Source organism: Microchirus variegatus, assembly GCF_963457635.1.
Source record: "Microchirus variegatus genome assembly, chromosome: 19".
Classification (NCBI taxonomy): domain Eukaryota; kingdom Metazoa; phylum Chordata; class Actinopteri; order Pleuronectiformes; family Soleidae; genus Microchirus; species Microchirus variegatus.
The window spans coordinates 5,515,026-5,529,578 of record NC_139820.1 but is presented as its reverse complement, the minus strand read 5'-3'; the positions used below and the strand labels follow the sequence as shown (position 1 = coordinate 5,529,578).

Here is a 14,553-nt window from a genome sequence, read left to right as displayed (position 1 = left end):
AGAAAGGCCAGGACAATAATCAGACTTGTCATATTTTTATTTCCCATTTTTTTCAACATGTGCACCAACTCAATATTAGTTAAATATGTATTATACGACATAGTTATTACAGTAGATGGAAGAAATAAAGATATACAGTAGCTGTACCTGACAAAATATGACCAAAAGCTGGATTTAAATGCTAATAAAGAGGAATTGCAATACATATAGTCTGTATCATGTCTTCTTGTGTCACTAGAGACACAAATCATAACAGCTGAGTGGTGAATTACCACAGGGTTTTTGTAAAAAAAAAAAAAAAAAAGGTAATACTGGCAGTTTCTTAATAAATGTATTTGTCATATATTGTCCTGTGCAAGTTATTTTAACGGGACAGAGATCATCTACTGGTTTAGACAACAATACATCAAATATATTAATCACAAGTGTGACAGATTAGTGTGCATGCATGTGTGTGTGCAAAATATATACTGTATATACTGTAATTAGCATCAGAAGCTAAAGACTAAAACTTATTCATAATCAGTGTCTTTTGGAGCATGTGTGCAAAGGTTAGTGTTTTCGCTATCGTATCAAAATAATGCAGTTTAGGTACAAAGAATAAACTATCTTCCTTGAAAGCCATTTTAAATACTAACAGCTGTAGTGTATCGTGTACAACTGTGGCATCTTGCACAAGCAGCAACAGTCATAACTCTGCTACTGTGATCTGAAGTTGAATTTTCATGTTGATGAAAAGATGGCGATGGACAGTGTCCAGCCACGCCGACTAAAATGTAAACCTCTTCCACCCGGTACAACTGAAACAGATTTACTCTGGGACCAAATCTCTTTCCTCCGGTGTCCAGCAGAGGGAGCGCAAAACCACTCGGAACACAGACACAGTGACACACCCACCAGCCACCAATTGAACAGACACATGGAGCATAATGGAATGCTGAGCAGCACGAGACATAGTAACCAGATTCCTGTACTATTTCTATGGTTACATCAAAATTTCAACACACTCTTTTCCCCTCGGTTAAGCCTGCACGTGGCTTCCTCTAAAGCTGCTCGCCACTTCTTTCTTTTTTTCCCCTGCTTTAGCCACCGTTGCTGACAATGCTGACAAGAGAATCTTCATCTTCATCTCCCTGGTGATCCAAGCCCAGCCTCTGCGGGTCAAGGCCCATGGCTACAAGCATCTGGAGCAATGTAAGCTTCTGCTGGGTGGCCTGGTCCACCAAGGCCGGGCAGGTGGGGTTGCACTGGGGCCACTGGCAGGTGTCGACCAGGTGGAAAGGGCAACCTTTGGCGGGGGTCCTGTTGTTGCGCGTCGCCTCCAGACTCCGGTCCCAGCAGTGCAGCGCCCGTGGCAGAGAGGTGCCTTTCACTTGAAAGGTCATCCAGTTACTGGAAGAACAAAAAAGACGGACCAAGTCATTGTAATCAGCCATGTCAAAGTCTGAAAACAAGGTCTGTACTTTGTTTTGGACATTTTTTGGGGTGTCAGCTCCCAAAACTACAACAGTAAAATCAGTAAATACACTTATACAATGATCTATTAATGTCCACGTGTGCAGAAAAAGAATGAGTATGTTCAAGGGGTACCGAGGGGTTAGGTTAGGGAAAGTGTGAACTAGTATTTGGTATCAGTTCTTACCTTTTAGTCAACACAGTGTGGGAGAGGCAAGATGGAGCGAATACAGCCCTGCAAAAAGACACACAGAAGAATAAAGTCAACTTCAGTTGTGCATTTTAGAGTTTTCTTCATTTTTTTCATGTCTATCATAAACAACCTTAACTAACAAACCTACGCACCAAAATGTGCTCATTGAAACCCGTTCACGTCACTGTTTTTGATGCATCACGACAAAAACAATGTCAATTTAAGGGTTAAAAAGTTTTAAATTCATTTTTACGAGCAATATTTTGGTGGTCTAGGTGTGTTAACGTGAGTATTTTATAAATTATGACGCTGCAAAAATACTGCATGTAAACAAATGTTTCTGCTAATCTTATATGTTAATCTTAATACCAGGCTGCAATAATCAAACCAAAAATAATCCAGTTTGCATGAAGTATATTGAAAATGAATTGTGTGTTTTAAGACCATAAAATGAAGCTGCAGCATAGCAAAAACTTGACAATTTAAGGGTTAAAAAACCCAATCCAATCCTAAAACCAAGTTTGATAGGCTTACAAAACAACAAAAACGGTGTTGCCATGAGACTCGAACTCACGTCACATCTCTCAGGGAGTTTTTCAGCTCCCTGCCCAGGTTCTGGATGTACTGCCACTGCTCCTCAGACAGACTCTGTCCTCCGACGTAGATGTTCTCCACCCTCAGCTGCTCCTCATCGAACAGCCACTGCACGACAAACAGAGGGGCTACAAGAAACACAACAGAGGTTAGCATTAAAGCTGCAACTGTCTGTTTCAACTTAGCAAGCTTAGGTACAAACCATCACTCACAGGTCAAAGTAGAGAAGAGTTTGTGTCCAAAGAAGCACTGCCACTCCTCTCCTCTCTTATGGAGCTGCCGACACCTATCGGGCACAACCCCATTCCACAGCCTGACAAATAAAATAGTACAGTAAAAGAGTTTATTTCAAATTCTACATCTGGAAAATATGTGAGTGATTCTGATCAAATTACCTGAGTCCTATCTTGATGGCATCTTCAGGCGAGCAGGAAACAGTCTCCGGACAGTTTGGTGACCTCTGCTGCTTGCTCTCGATGAACCAGCCCGAGTCCACGAGGCCTCGGACCTGAGCCTCTGCACCAAGCTGCTCCAGCTGACTGGCCACCCTCTCGATGTTCAGCAAGACACCTGTGCCACCAGCGCTTCACGGAGGAGCCAAAAACATCAATAAATAGTTTGGCTTTAAGAGAGATGTTTATGTTCGGGGTGTTAGAATGACACGCATGCCCGCGGATTCTGTTTTAGGACCATGCTGCTAACCTGGGAGGAATGTTCACCATTACAGGGGCAAGGCTCTTTAATAAACATTATGTCATTGCTCACAGTCGACTATAAATTATTCCTCTTCATTGTTGACAAGAGGGCGCACTCGAAATAGAGCTTCGTCTGCTTCACATTAGCCGTGGAGATGGTCCAGATGGGACAGAGGTCGCAGGCTCTCGTCCAAAGAGCTGCAGTCAGCGTAAACTCACCTGGTGCCAGACAGCATTACAACCTTGGCCTGCTTGATTCCTTTGGGGATGAGGTCTTTGATGACCTCGCGGATGATCAGGGATCCCATGAAGGTGTACTCGGCTAATAACAACAACAACAACAACAACAACAACACAACATGGTGAGCGTCACATGTGTAAAAGTTTAATCTGTTGTGTTTTTGTGCGTCCAAGAGAGGCACAGGTCAAATCCTGGCACCAGTAGGAGTTGACAGCTGATAACAACAACAGGGCTTTTCAATTTTCAGGGCTTATGCAACTTTTTGCATAACTAATTTGACTACTGTTTTAAAGTCTAATTGTTCTCAATAGTTGTCCATACATGCTAAAACAGAGGGGGCAGAAAATACACCTAGACCTTATGTGTGACCTCACTAAAAATATGGTTGCTGCATATTCACTAGCTTATTTTTGATGGAAAAGCCCTTTTTCGAATGAATCTAACATTACATTAATCAGAAATACACTCTATACATTGTTAATGTGGTAAACGACTATTCTAGCTGCAAACGTCTGGTTTTTAATGGAATATGTACATAGGTGTATAGAGGCCCATTTCCAGCAAGAAAGAAGAAACTTACTTGCATTATTTACATTCCTCTCTCGTTCTTTTTCTCTGCCTTGTCGCGCCCGCGGAGGATTGGTTGGCGCTGGTCCAGTGCCGCTCCATACATCGCTGGAACAGTACGGGATGAATCTGAGGAAGACGTTCACGTTTGTTAAAAGTAAATATTTTTGTCCTTAAAAAAAAAGAAAAGGAAGAAAAGGCTGCAAGTACGCTTCCTCTGTCAAATATTGGAAAACTATGCATGAGCCCAGACGAAGCAGAGCTGAGGCAGCAAAACCCCTGAGTGCAGTAAACTGAGCAAGGCTGGATTCTGTTGCTTATGAACTCAACTTACAATCTATTACATCTTATGTATTGTTTCTTAATTAAAAGATGATGTCAGCCATAACAATAATTGGACACTTGAAGAAACAAACAGGTACTTACACAATGTTGGCGTTATACCAGTGTGGGTTTACCTCCACTTGAGAGGACAGGATTCCAGTCCCTGCAAACCACAGATCAGAAAAATGTCCCCCTGTCTTTATTAAAGGTTACTTAAAGAATAATGGGAACATGTAAGGTATGCATTTTAAAGCATGGCCGCCTGACCTACCTCTTTTTGTCTGGGGCCACCCTGATGAGCTCATGAGTCGTGGGATATTTTGGTACCTGGAATCGCAGGTCTCTTTGCTGTAGCAGCACCAGCCGCCTAAAAATAATGGAAGACTAATATTAGACTTTCACATCCGGCACAGCAAGGGAGACACTCGTTAGACGATCATCAAGGCCTGCGAGGAATGAAGAGGGAAAGCAGCCCCGGGCTGCTAACAAGACTATACATTCACTCAAAGTTGCATGGACCAAAAAGCTCCGACTCTCAGCTTTTGCAAAGTGCTTCCCCTTACAAACACGATAGAGTAAAATGGTTTTTGCACACTCCATTCAGAATTCTTTCTGAAGTCAAGGAGGAGAGCAGTTCAGATAAATTACACCCACTCCAGATCTCTAAGTGACAGGCAGCTACTAAAAAGGCGAAAAACAGAAGATGACATCCCCATCAAAATTCCAATGGAAATGGGGGTGGGAGGGGTTGTCACGCCAAAACAAGCTGACCTTTAGGGATCAAAATTAATCATTTGGGCGTTTGAAATTCTCACCTTCCAGAAATAACAACCATCGGCGGCTTCCTCTGAACTCCTTGAGGTAAAACCTTTAGGACCACAAATAAACATGAATGAGGAGATGGTGAAACACTCTAAAAATCTCTATTATGACAAATATAGCAGGAGCAATTATAACATCCAGAACATCTCACCCAGCTGCTGTTCCATCGTTACACGTAACCTGGCTGTTTTTGAGGAAGTGCAGCCTCATGTCGTCTGTCTGCTGCACAGCTGCTCGAGCTCCTGCAGCACCCTCCCGTCCTGCTTCAGCGGTGCCTCCAGAGCTTCTTGTGTTTCCAGTTCCTCCTGTGCCACCAGCACCTCTTGTGCTTCCACTGCCTCCAGCACCTCCAGTACCCCCAGCACCTCCAATGCCTCTTGTGCTTCCACTGCCCCCAGCACCTCCAGTTCCTCCTGTGCCTCTTGTGTTTCCGATGCCTCCAGCACCTCCAGTTCCTCCCGTACCTCCAGCACCTCCTGTGCCTCTTGTGCTTCCACTACCTACAGAACCTCCAGTACTCCCAGTTCCTCCTGTACCCCCAGCACCTCCTGTGCCTCTTGTGCTTCCACTACCTACAGAACCTCCAGTACTCCCAGTTCCTCCTGTACCCCCAGCACCTCCTGTGCCTCTTGTGCTTCCACTACCTCCAGCACCTCCAGAGCCTCTTGTGCTTCCACTGTCTCCAGCACCTCCAGAGCCTCTTGTGCTTACACTGTCTCCAGCACCTCCAGTGCCTCTTGTGCTTCCAGAGCCTCCAGCACCTCCATTTCCTCCAGTCACTCCAGTGCCTCTTGTGTTTCCACTGCCTCCAGCACCTCCTGTGCCTCTTGTGCTTCCACTACCTCCAGAACCTCCAGTACTCCCAGTTCCTCCTGTACCTCCAGCACCTCCAGAGCCTCTTGTGCTTCCACTGTCTCCAGCACTTCCATTTCCTCCGGTTCCTCTTGTGCTTCCACTGTCTCCAGCGCCTCCAGTGCCTCTTGAGCTTCCAGCACCTCCAGTTCCTCCAGTACTCCCAGTTCCTCCTGTACCTCCAGCACCTCCTGTGCCTCTTGTGCTTCCACTACCTCCAGAACCTCCAGCACTCCCAGTTCCTCCTGTACCTCCAGCACCTCCAGAGCCTCTTGTGCTTCCACTGTCTCCAGCACTTCCATTTCCTCCGGTTCCTCTTGTGCTTCCACTGTCTCCAGCACCTCCAGTGCCTCTTGAGCTTCCAGCACCTCCAGTTCCTCCAGTCCCTCCAGTCCCTCTCGTGCCTACGGTGCCCTCATTGCTTCTTGTGCTTCCAGGAGTCAGATCCACCACAGGAGCTGACTGGCTCACATCAACTCCTTGGGTCCCACCAGACTTCTTTGTGGACTTACCACCTGCTTTAGCATTACGGTTGTTCTGACAACAGATTCCCCCAAGCAGGAGCAAGAAAGCAATGTGGCCCAGTAACTTCATGTCTGTGGCAACATGAGAAGAATAATTTATTACTTACACTACATTTGGATTTGTATGCACATGCAAACCATTAAAAACGTGCTTTATTTTTTAATCTCATTACCCATAACTTGTGGACAAAAATAAATAAATAAATCACCTTTTGACCCAGACATGAACTTACCTCTCTAAGAAGAACCAGCTCTTGTTGCGGAGGCACCTCTGGATTCAGGCAGATGCTGAGGAAGGAGTGGAAAAGTTCAATGTGCACTTGTCAGGTGTGAGTGGAGGATGCCAGTCATGAGCAGGGATGCAGTCTTGACCAGGTTTTGATGAAGGCTGCAAATCCGCCGTGTGCTTTATAGTGCCACCATATATGGATCAGATTTCCTCCTGTTTTCACGTGCAGCTCCTGCCAAGCTCTTAGATAAAACTGCTGACGACACACCACGAGGGGAGGTACTGGAAGGCCAGTGGCGAGGAGAAAAGATAACACACACGTCTCTTCAACATATTTCAAGTCATTGCACACACCCACCACCTGGCACATTTTCATCTGACCACTGCTCTTCTTCCCCGATCCCATTCTTCTCTCCCTCCCACCCACCGTCCACCGCTGATTGCCAGAGTTTTGATTTAAATATCTACATGGCTAGCATAACTGCGTAGTCCGTTTGTGTGCCATGTGACCCAGAGGTCACTGGAGCACACACCACGAACACAAGAGCACCTCAAATTCCTGCATGGTCAACAATTTAGTGGGCGCTGTCATGACACACAAAACTTCTTTTAAATCAATATTATTTGTTATATTAAGAAAGAAATCTAACCAAATAAAAGCTCCTAGCATTGATGATCTGTGTTCATCTATGGGAGAATGACCATGACATGACAAGTAGTATTTTTTAGGCAAATTCTGTTGCCTTCTTTGAATGGATTCTGTTAAAATTCCCATGACTGTAATCAATACAATTAGGACCAATCTAACTCTTAAAAATCAAAGAAATTACCTCTTTCTCTAACTAGTTTCTCTTCCAACTATGGCAGCAGAAATATCTTTCCATATTTTTGTAATTGCTTTATGTGGATAATACATTAGATACTTGCTGGTACGTGTATTTAATATTTCACTGACAAATTTCAATCCGCCTGTAACACATTATATAAAAACCTTTGTAAAACTCAAACTCATACATACATAGGTTACATTCAAGCAAATATTGTTAAACAGTGTGCAGTCGCCTCCACAGATAAACATTTGAATATTAAAAATGTTGCCATTATATCTAAGAGAAAACACGCAGGTAAGATCATTCCCATCCAAGAGATTGATTGGTTTCATGCAGGGTGTAAGGTGTCTTTACCTACAGTCGCTTCCCCTTCCAGGTCGTCCGCTGCACACTTCTAAATGGCAGGTTGGGTTGGTTTTGCCTTTGGTGAAGAAAGATGCCGAGTATTTGAAACTGATCTGCGACTGTCCCCCCTGGGATGGTTGAAGGGTGACGTAGCACCGATCCCTGAAAGATCATGAGCCCCCCCGGGCTCTAAAATTCTCATCGATGAAATGCACACCATCCCGACGTGTCAATCACAGCCAATAATGATCACTTGGGAGGCCCAAGGCTGCACAAGAGCTGTGGTGAGCTGCTAAAACTGAAAGGGCTGCAGGAGATCTGAGCATGAGCGATACACAGACGGAGAAAATATCCAATATAGAAGAAAAATAACAGATACAATAAAGGTAATATAGTTTAAAGTATAAGGATAGTTCAATAAGACCAAAGATGAACTCTTGTTTATCTCATTTAACATAATCACACTGTGACTGTAATCGGCGCCTCACCATTTACAGACTTACAACCAAGGCAGACAGATTTATCAAGTATTGTCTCATTGCTTTGGCCGGGGGTAAATGGTATTTTTGTCCCATTTTCAAGCATTTCATGCTATTTTAACTACTTTCAAGTATGGCCAGAAAGAAAACAAAGCTACTCGAAAATATGCCTGTAAGATTGTATGCACCTACGCGCAATAAAAATGTACCCTAAGGACATCACTATACTGAATTTGATCTACTGAGCTGAACCATTTTTCATTCCTTCAGTTGTCTCGAAGCATGCACACCACCATCTGTCTTCCCAGAAATCAATGCAACAATCTGTTTAACAGATACCTCAAATACCTGAAAAACCAAAGAAGTTGCCGTAAATCTATCAGTGATTCGCCTGAATGTCACGGACAGACAGACGGCATCGCTGCTATTTTGTTTTTCTTTGATATGGGATTGGACAGAATGATTCGTTTCTCAGAGCAGGCTTCAGATCAATGGATTTAAACTGAATTTCTCTTCTACATCTCGAGTGATTCAACTACCAGGACCAGTACTGGGACAAACATGGTCCCTGTCAGCATCCATAGACACACTTCCCCAACACACACACAATAAGCCTGGAGTCTTTTACCTTTGTCTCTTAACTTTTGAAAAAAACAAACATTTTGCACACACGAGGTTCATATGTTGAACTTCACCCTGACAGGAGCAACAGTTTGACCCCTTGTGCAGCATAGGACGCATTCTTTCTCCCCCTTGTGTTGTTATTTTTCACAGCCAACCTCCAAGGTCAGGACACCTAAAGCTCGGGGGGTCCAGGCACTTTGTCTGCTGAGCATGTGTGTCATCGCCGGCCTCGATATCTGAAGGCCCCGGCCACAAGCTCGAATATTTGTCGGCTGATAGCTTCAAAGAACAACGAGCCAGAGGCGGCAGTCATATGCTGAATTCTTATGTCCTCACCGCAGTGCAGAGAAGGTTGTGACCCGCAGGTAGTAACTTCAAAACCCAACCACATGATCCACTGAAACCACAGGGTGCTCCAATCCAAACCAACTACAAACCAACTGTACACAAGTGTTGCATCAAAACCAAACAAGAAAACCTTCGACTAAAATCGTCATCCATCCTCAATCAAGCCTCCTCTTGCCACGTTCCGTGTAACGCGATAATCTGCAAACGGCATCACTCTGAATCTACGTTGTCACCAACAGTGGAGGGGGATAGCTGGGGTTAGAGGCTCATGATAAATACCCGATAAGAGTGACATTTGTACAAGCCACATGAAAACGAGCCTTAGATGACACGCGACGTGGTCAGAGGCGCGATGCCAGAGCTTGCCTTTCAGTCTTTGAGGGCGACAGACGATGGTCTTAGCAGGATCAGGGCTAAGCCCCATGCAGGGGAAGAGTGGAGGTGGAGTGGTCCATGCTATCCCTACAACCAGGTGTTAAGAGACCTTGCATGGAAACCTTTTGCAAACTGTCGATGCATCAAAGTGATGAATGGACGAGGCGTCAATAGCAGGGATTCAAGGCGACGGATTACGGGGTGATGTAACGGCCATAGAAGAGGATGGGTGACAAGTGAATAGGTTTTGGATGCTGTGAGAAACTACAGCTCTTCTGACCGACATACCGACATGCCAGACGCATCTTCATCCATCAGTGACCCGAAAAGCATCACATCACAAAAATATCAGTCACAAGTTTGCACGAACGAGTCAAACATCTCCACGGAGCGTACCTAACTTACTAATGAGTTTTATTGGTCTTCATACTGTCCTCTTACCTAAGTGGGCCACCTGCTTTGTTTTGTTTTTTGGATGCGGTGGGGGCAACATACAGTGTGCTTGACTGAACTGTATCTTTTGGGCTCATGACACAGTGAAGCAGCAACGTGGCCTTGGAGTCCTGCCGGACGAACCACCGGGCCTGTCAGTGCAGTGATGGATACCAGCCGAGGAGGGGTCGCACCGTTCTCATCTACGGCACGCGTCTGTAGGTCCTTCACCGACAGGCTGCCCCGCCCCCCTTTCACATTTAGTCAGATTTTTGCTCAACTTTGCAGATATTTTGTGCATCATAACGACATTCCTGTCGTCAACAAGGACCATAGGCCTGCAGGATGAAAGGCTTACCTCACTGAGGTGACCACAGCACAGTAGCTTGGACGAATGAAAAACTCTTTCCTCATGGTGGCACTAAACAAGAGAGGAACTCATGGTCAGTGGTCCATTAAAAGTCACACTTTTATTCATCAAAAGAGTTTCAAAATGAATAGAAAATATAGTAAACTATATTATATTAAACTATAGAAGAACAGAGAGATGGTTGCTGGAAATGGGCCTTTATACACCTATGTACAAATTCCGTTAAAAACCAGATATTTGCAGCAAGAATAGTCGTTTACCACATTAACAATGTATAGAGTGTGTTTCTGATTCATTTAATGTTATATTCATTGAAAAAAATAAGGACATTTCTCAGTGACCCAAAACTTACGGTAGTGTAGATGTTTCATGCTGAGGAACCTTCCTCGAAGACTGACCTTGGCGTGTTTTTTTTCTTTCTCCACAGCAGTTGGTCGATGGCACAGTGTGACAGGTCCGTGAATCATAGATTCCAGCTGGAGTGATGTCAGCTCTTTGCATCATGTGTTGTCACTTCACACCGTTGAGACATGTGGACACGTGGTCACAACTCTTGTCAGGCCCACCCTGGTCACCCAAACGATTTTAATCACCGGTTTGAACAGCGTGCACAATCTTTACATCTTTCACCACAGCCATTTAGCATTCACACACACTCTACGTGTGTATTCATATAGGAAAAATCAATCAATAATGACCAAACTACAGTTGAGGTTTATATAACCTAGCCACTAATGGCAATCTAGAGCATATGGTGACATCACTTATGTATGTACTGTATGTATGCATGCATGTATACATATGTATGTGTATGTATAGACTCACGACAGGACAGTAAAATGTTTACTGTTTACTATTTATAGAGTTGCCTGTCTGAGTGTGGCTTGCCATAGCACTTGTTTGTGAGTAGTTGACCCGGATAACCGGAGATCACATACTGTATATGAAAAGCTCAACTGAGTCACGTCAGCTAATAAAAGTTCCCCTCACTTCTGGGAACCCCCTTGTTAAAGCATCAAGGATGCATACTCTGATAAGTATGTGCAATCCGTTACATGAAATATAAGGTGACGTGACAGTGAGGGCCCCCTTTGCACGACGGCCATTTTGACATGCTTAAGTGAGCCAACACTGAAACTGAGGCCTCGTGGGTATTGTTCCTAAAAGAAGAAGCTATGTTTTCAAAAAAATACCTGCCCTAGTGTGGACTGAGCCTGAGATGGCTAAATTCCTACCGCTAACTGTCAAAAGCGCTGCTGTGCTAAAGGCCCTTTAGCATCAGTGTTAGCTTAAATCTCAAGCAGTCATTGTGTTAAAGGGAATACATTTAAGTATGAACTGCACAAAGATTAATAGTTTTGTGTCCTCAATGTAAAAGTGAAGAATACTATGGAGGTTTTTTTGTCACTGGGCCTTCAGGGGATCATCCCTATAATCTGGGTAGGGTTAGGGTTAGGTTTAGGGTAAGGGTTAGGGTAAGCATATGGATATTGTCCCCAGCACTTTTCAGAGTAAACTGTCAATATTATAGGCCTAATGAAATTAAAGTTAATTAAATGAAATCATCAAAAGGCATAGACCAATTATGGTGGAAATTATGGTGGGAAAAAAATAATCCCTATATATTATTGGACCCGTTAAGGAAAAGCGGGGAACATAGGACCCGGGGAACATAGGTCCCGGGGAACATAGGTACGCTCCCGCCTTCAGTGCTTCTTCTGTCGCCAACAATTTTGGCGGGAGGTGTAAGTTTTTGTGCAAACAGTGTGTCCAAAAACGACACTAAAGTTGATGGTTCATGTTACAGTTCACATCTGGTGCCCCCAAAAGGACTTCTTCTTATATATCATGACAGAACTGTGGGTGTTTCTATAAAGGAATCCATCATTCTGGAGTGCATTTACAAAAAAAAACGAAAAGAAAATGAAATGAATGCCATCATACTTGAATCAATATCTGCTCATTCCTGTTGTGTTTTTTTTTTTTTCAATGCTACAGATGGAGCTCATGCTGCTGCCTATTACTTACTATAAATCCCACAAAAGCCTGGTGACTGACAGTCTGAGTAAATCCAAGCCAAGAAGCAAGACAATCTGTATCCGAAAGCTTTTATGACTTATAAGGAGTCGTATTGTTTGCACTGCTCGAAATTTACAACCGCGATTGTTCACGGCTCGCAAGACAGTCCTCGTTGAGTTAAGTTTTATTGCCTTCCTCAAATTCCTGTTGCCAATATCTCAGTCAGTGTTTCAGCAGATTCCTCTGGACATTCTGAGAAACCTAAACAATTCACATGAAATCCTCCCGACAGCCATAGATGGACACAGAATCGAGCTGTCTTATGTAGTGCAAATGTATTAAGGTATTAAGTACTAGTTAAAGGGCATCTTTTGTTTATAGACATGCACGGTAGTTCATTTAGATGTGGAGCTGGTGCTTTATAGTCATTAAAAGTGGCACATTTTTATTCACTGGTATAACATCTTCACCTAAGATGGTGCTACAAACGGAGCTGGGCATTTGTTTATTTAAACAGCTGCACCTTACTATAAAGCTGTCAGCACCATTAATCTTGGGCTGAGATAATGAATGATGCTCCGTCTTTGATTTGCCAAGCTGTGCACGGTATTGTGTTGCGTAAGCATAAAAAAATACGAGCCAGAGTTTACGAGTGACTATGAAAGAGAGTTTAATGCCTTTTTGTCCTTGTCAAATCATATCAAAAATATTCAATGAGGGATCATATGGGTAACAATGAATGTCCTCATTGTACAAATACGAAAATAAAAGGGTTTACATACACACTAGAAATCCAGTTAAACATATTCAACATCATAACAAACATGGCGGGAAGGGAAGGCGGCTTAAATTGGACACTAAAGAAGAGCCTATTTTTAAGAAACGGAGGCCATACGGCACATTAACCCCGGAGGTCAAGTCTGATGTACGAAACCCGCCTCAGCTAAAATAACTGCTCTGACCTCATGCTGGGGGAAAATAGATCACAGAGCCCGTGAAACCGAGTAACCGCCTCACCTCCGCGAGTCGCTTGTGGCGCGGACACTGATCTATGGATGAGTGACAATTCAAAGGGAACACCTGAGTACGAGTGTGAAGGAAAACACCGGGGCGAATGCAGAGGGCATGAGAGGACGCCGAGCTTTGTGTAACGTAAGCAATGTAAAAAAAAAAAATAGTAATGTTTTCTTGATCCACTGGTTCATTGTTTTAAATGACAACATTTGACTTAAAGGGTATCTGCAGAGAAGCCAAAGGTGTATTTAAACAAGACCAGGACTTGACAGCCATCATATTACAGTGTTTTGAGCTTAAAGGGGGAATTATAACATGCTCACAATGATGATTCTACCCAAAAACACCCATTTAGGGAGTAGCTTTAGAAGAATTGTTTCAATCCACCCAACTTATGATGGGTGGACTAATCTACAATTAGTAGAAATAAACAACATAAATAACCATTGGAAAAGTTCGTTTCTGCAACCTGTGATATTAATATGAATAGAAAAGACATTTTACATGTGTTTTTATTGTAAGTTATTTGGTGAATGAGTCTCTGCAAATAACTGGTATAATATTGTATACACTTTTCTACATCCCCATAACTGCCTGCAAGAGCCAGGAGCCAGATTACCATCAAAGGATTTCATTGAAGTCCTATATCAGCTCCTGCCACTGACCATTAATCTCGACACCATCATGTCCCCGGTGCGTGAAAAGGGCTTCAGTGTGTGTGTAAAGGAGACACCGACGGGACTCAATGTACACGGAGCACACACTGATACTGAGGGGGAATGAACACTTTGCTCACCCTGCTGAAAGGCCTAATAGATTAGGGGCCCCGGGGACAAGCCTCTTGTCAGTCCTTCTTTCCCGATGACCTAATGTACCCAGAACAGCTGTGCGAGGGCGCTTAGCAGTTAGGCCAGAATGACAAGTCATTACTCAGCGTGATATACGAACTACTACATGTGAAACGAGAGAGTTTGTTGAAGGGTATGATGGCATGTCCGTGCTAGTATCAATATGTGCTTATCGTGTGCATATCGGGTATTTACCTCACACACAAAGCCCGAGCGCTCGTCAGATCGTTAACTGCAGGTAAACGTCGTCCCTTCCTGCATGTGAAGGCACAGGAAACAGATTTTTTTTTTTTAAGATTGTAAAATGTAAAGTAACAGGATTAGAAATGCTGTGAAATCATTTTATAAGCAGTTGTTCAATTAAGACCGACAT

General features: G+C 43.7%; 1 protein-coding gene across 1 annotated transcript; it reads right to left on the bottom strand.

The window, feature by feature from the left end:
• Window positions 1–296: 296 nt before the first annotated feature.
• Window positions 297–6,337, bottom strand: notum2 (notum pectinacetylesterase 2; the record flags this gene model as incomplete). The annotated part of the gene is made up of 12 exons (XM_083906454.1): window positions 297–1,392; window positions 1,643–1,690; window positions 2,223–2,370; window positions 2,455–2,555; window positions 2,638–2,826; window positions 3,157–3,259; window positions 3,759–3,874; window positions 4,172–4,232; window positions 4,341–4,436; window positions 4,885–4,937; window positions 5,043–5,182; window positions 6,152–6,337. The coding sequence occupies 12 exons, from the start codon at window positions 6,335–6,337 to the stop codon at window positions 1,083–1,085; spliced, it is 1,551 nt and encodes a 516-aa protein (XP_083762580.1). The 3' UTR covers window positions 297–1,082.
• Window positions 6,338–14,553: the final 8,216 nt, after the last annotated feature.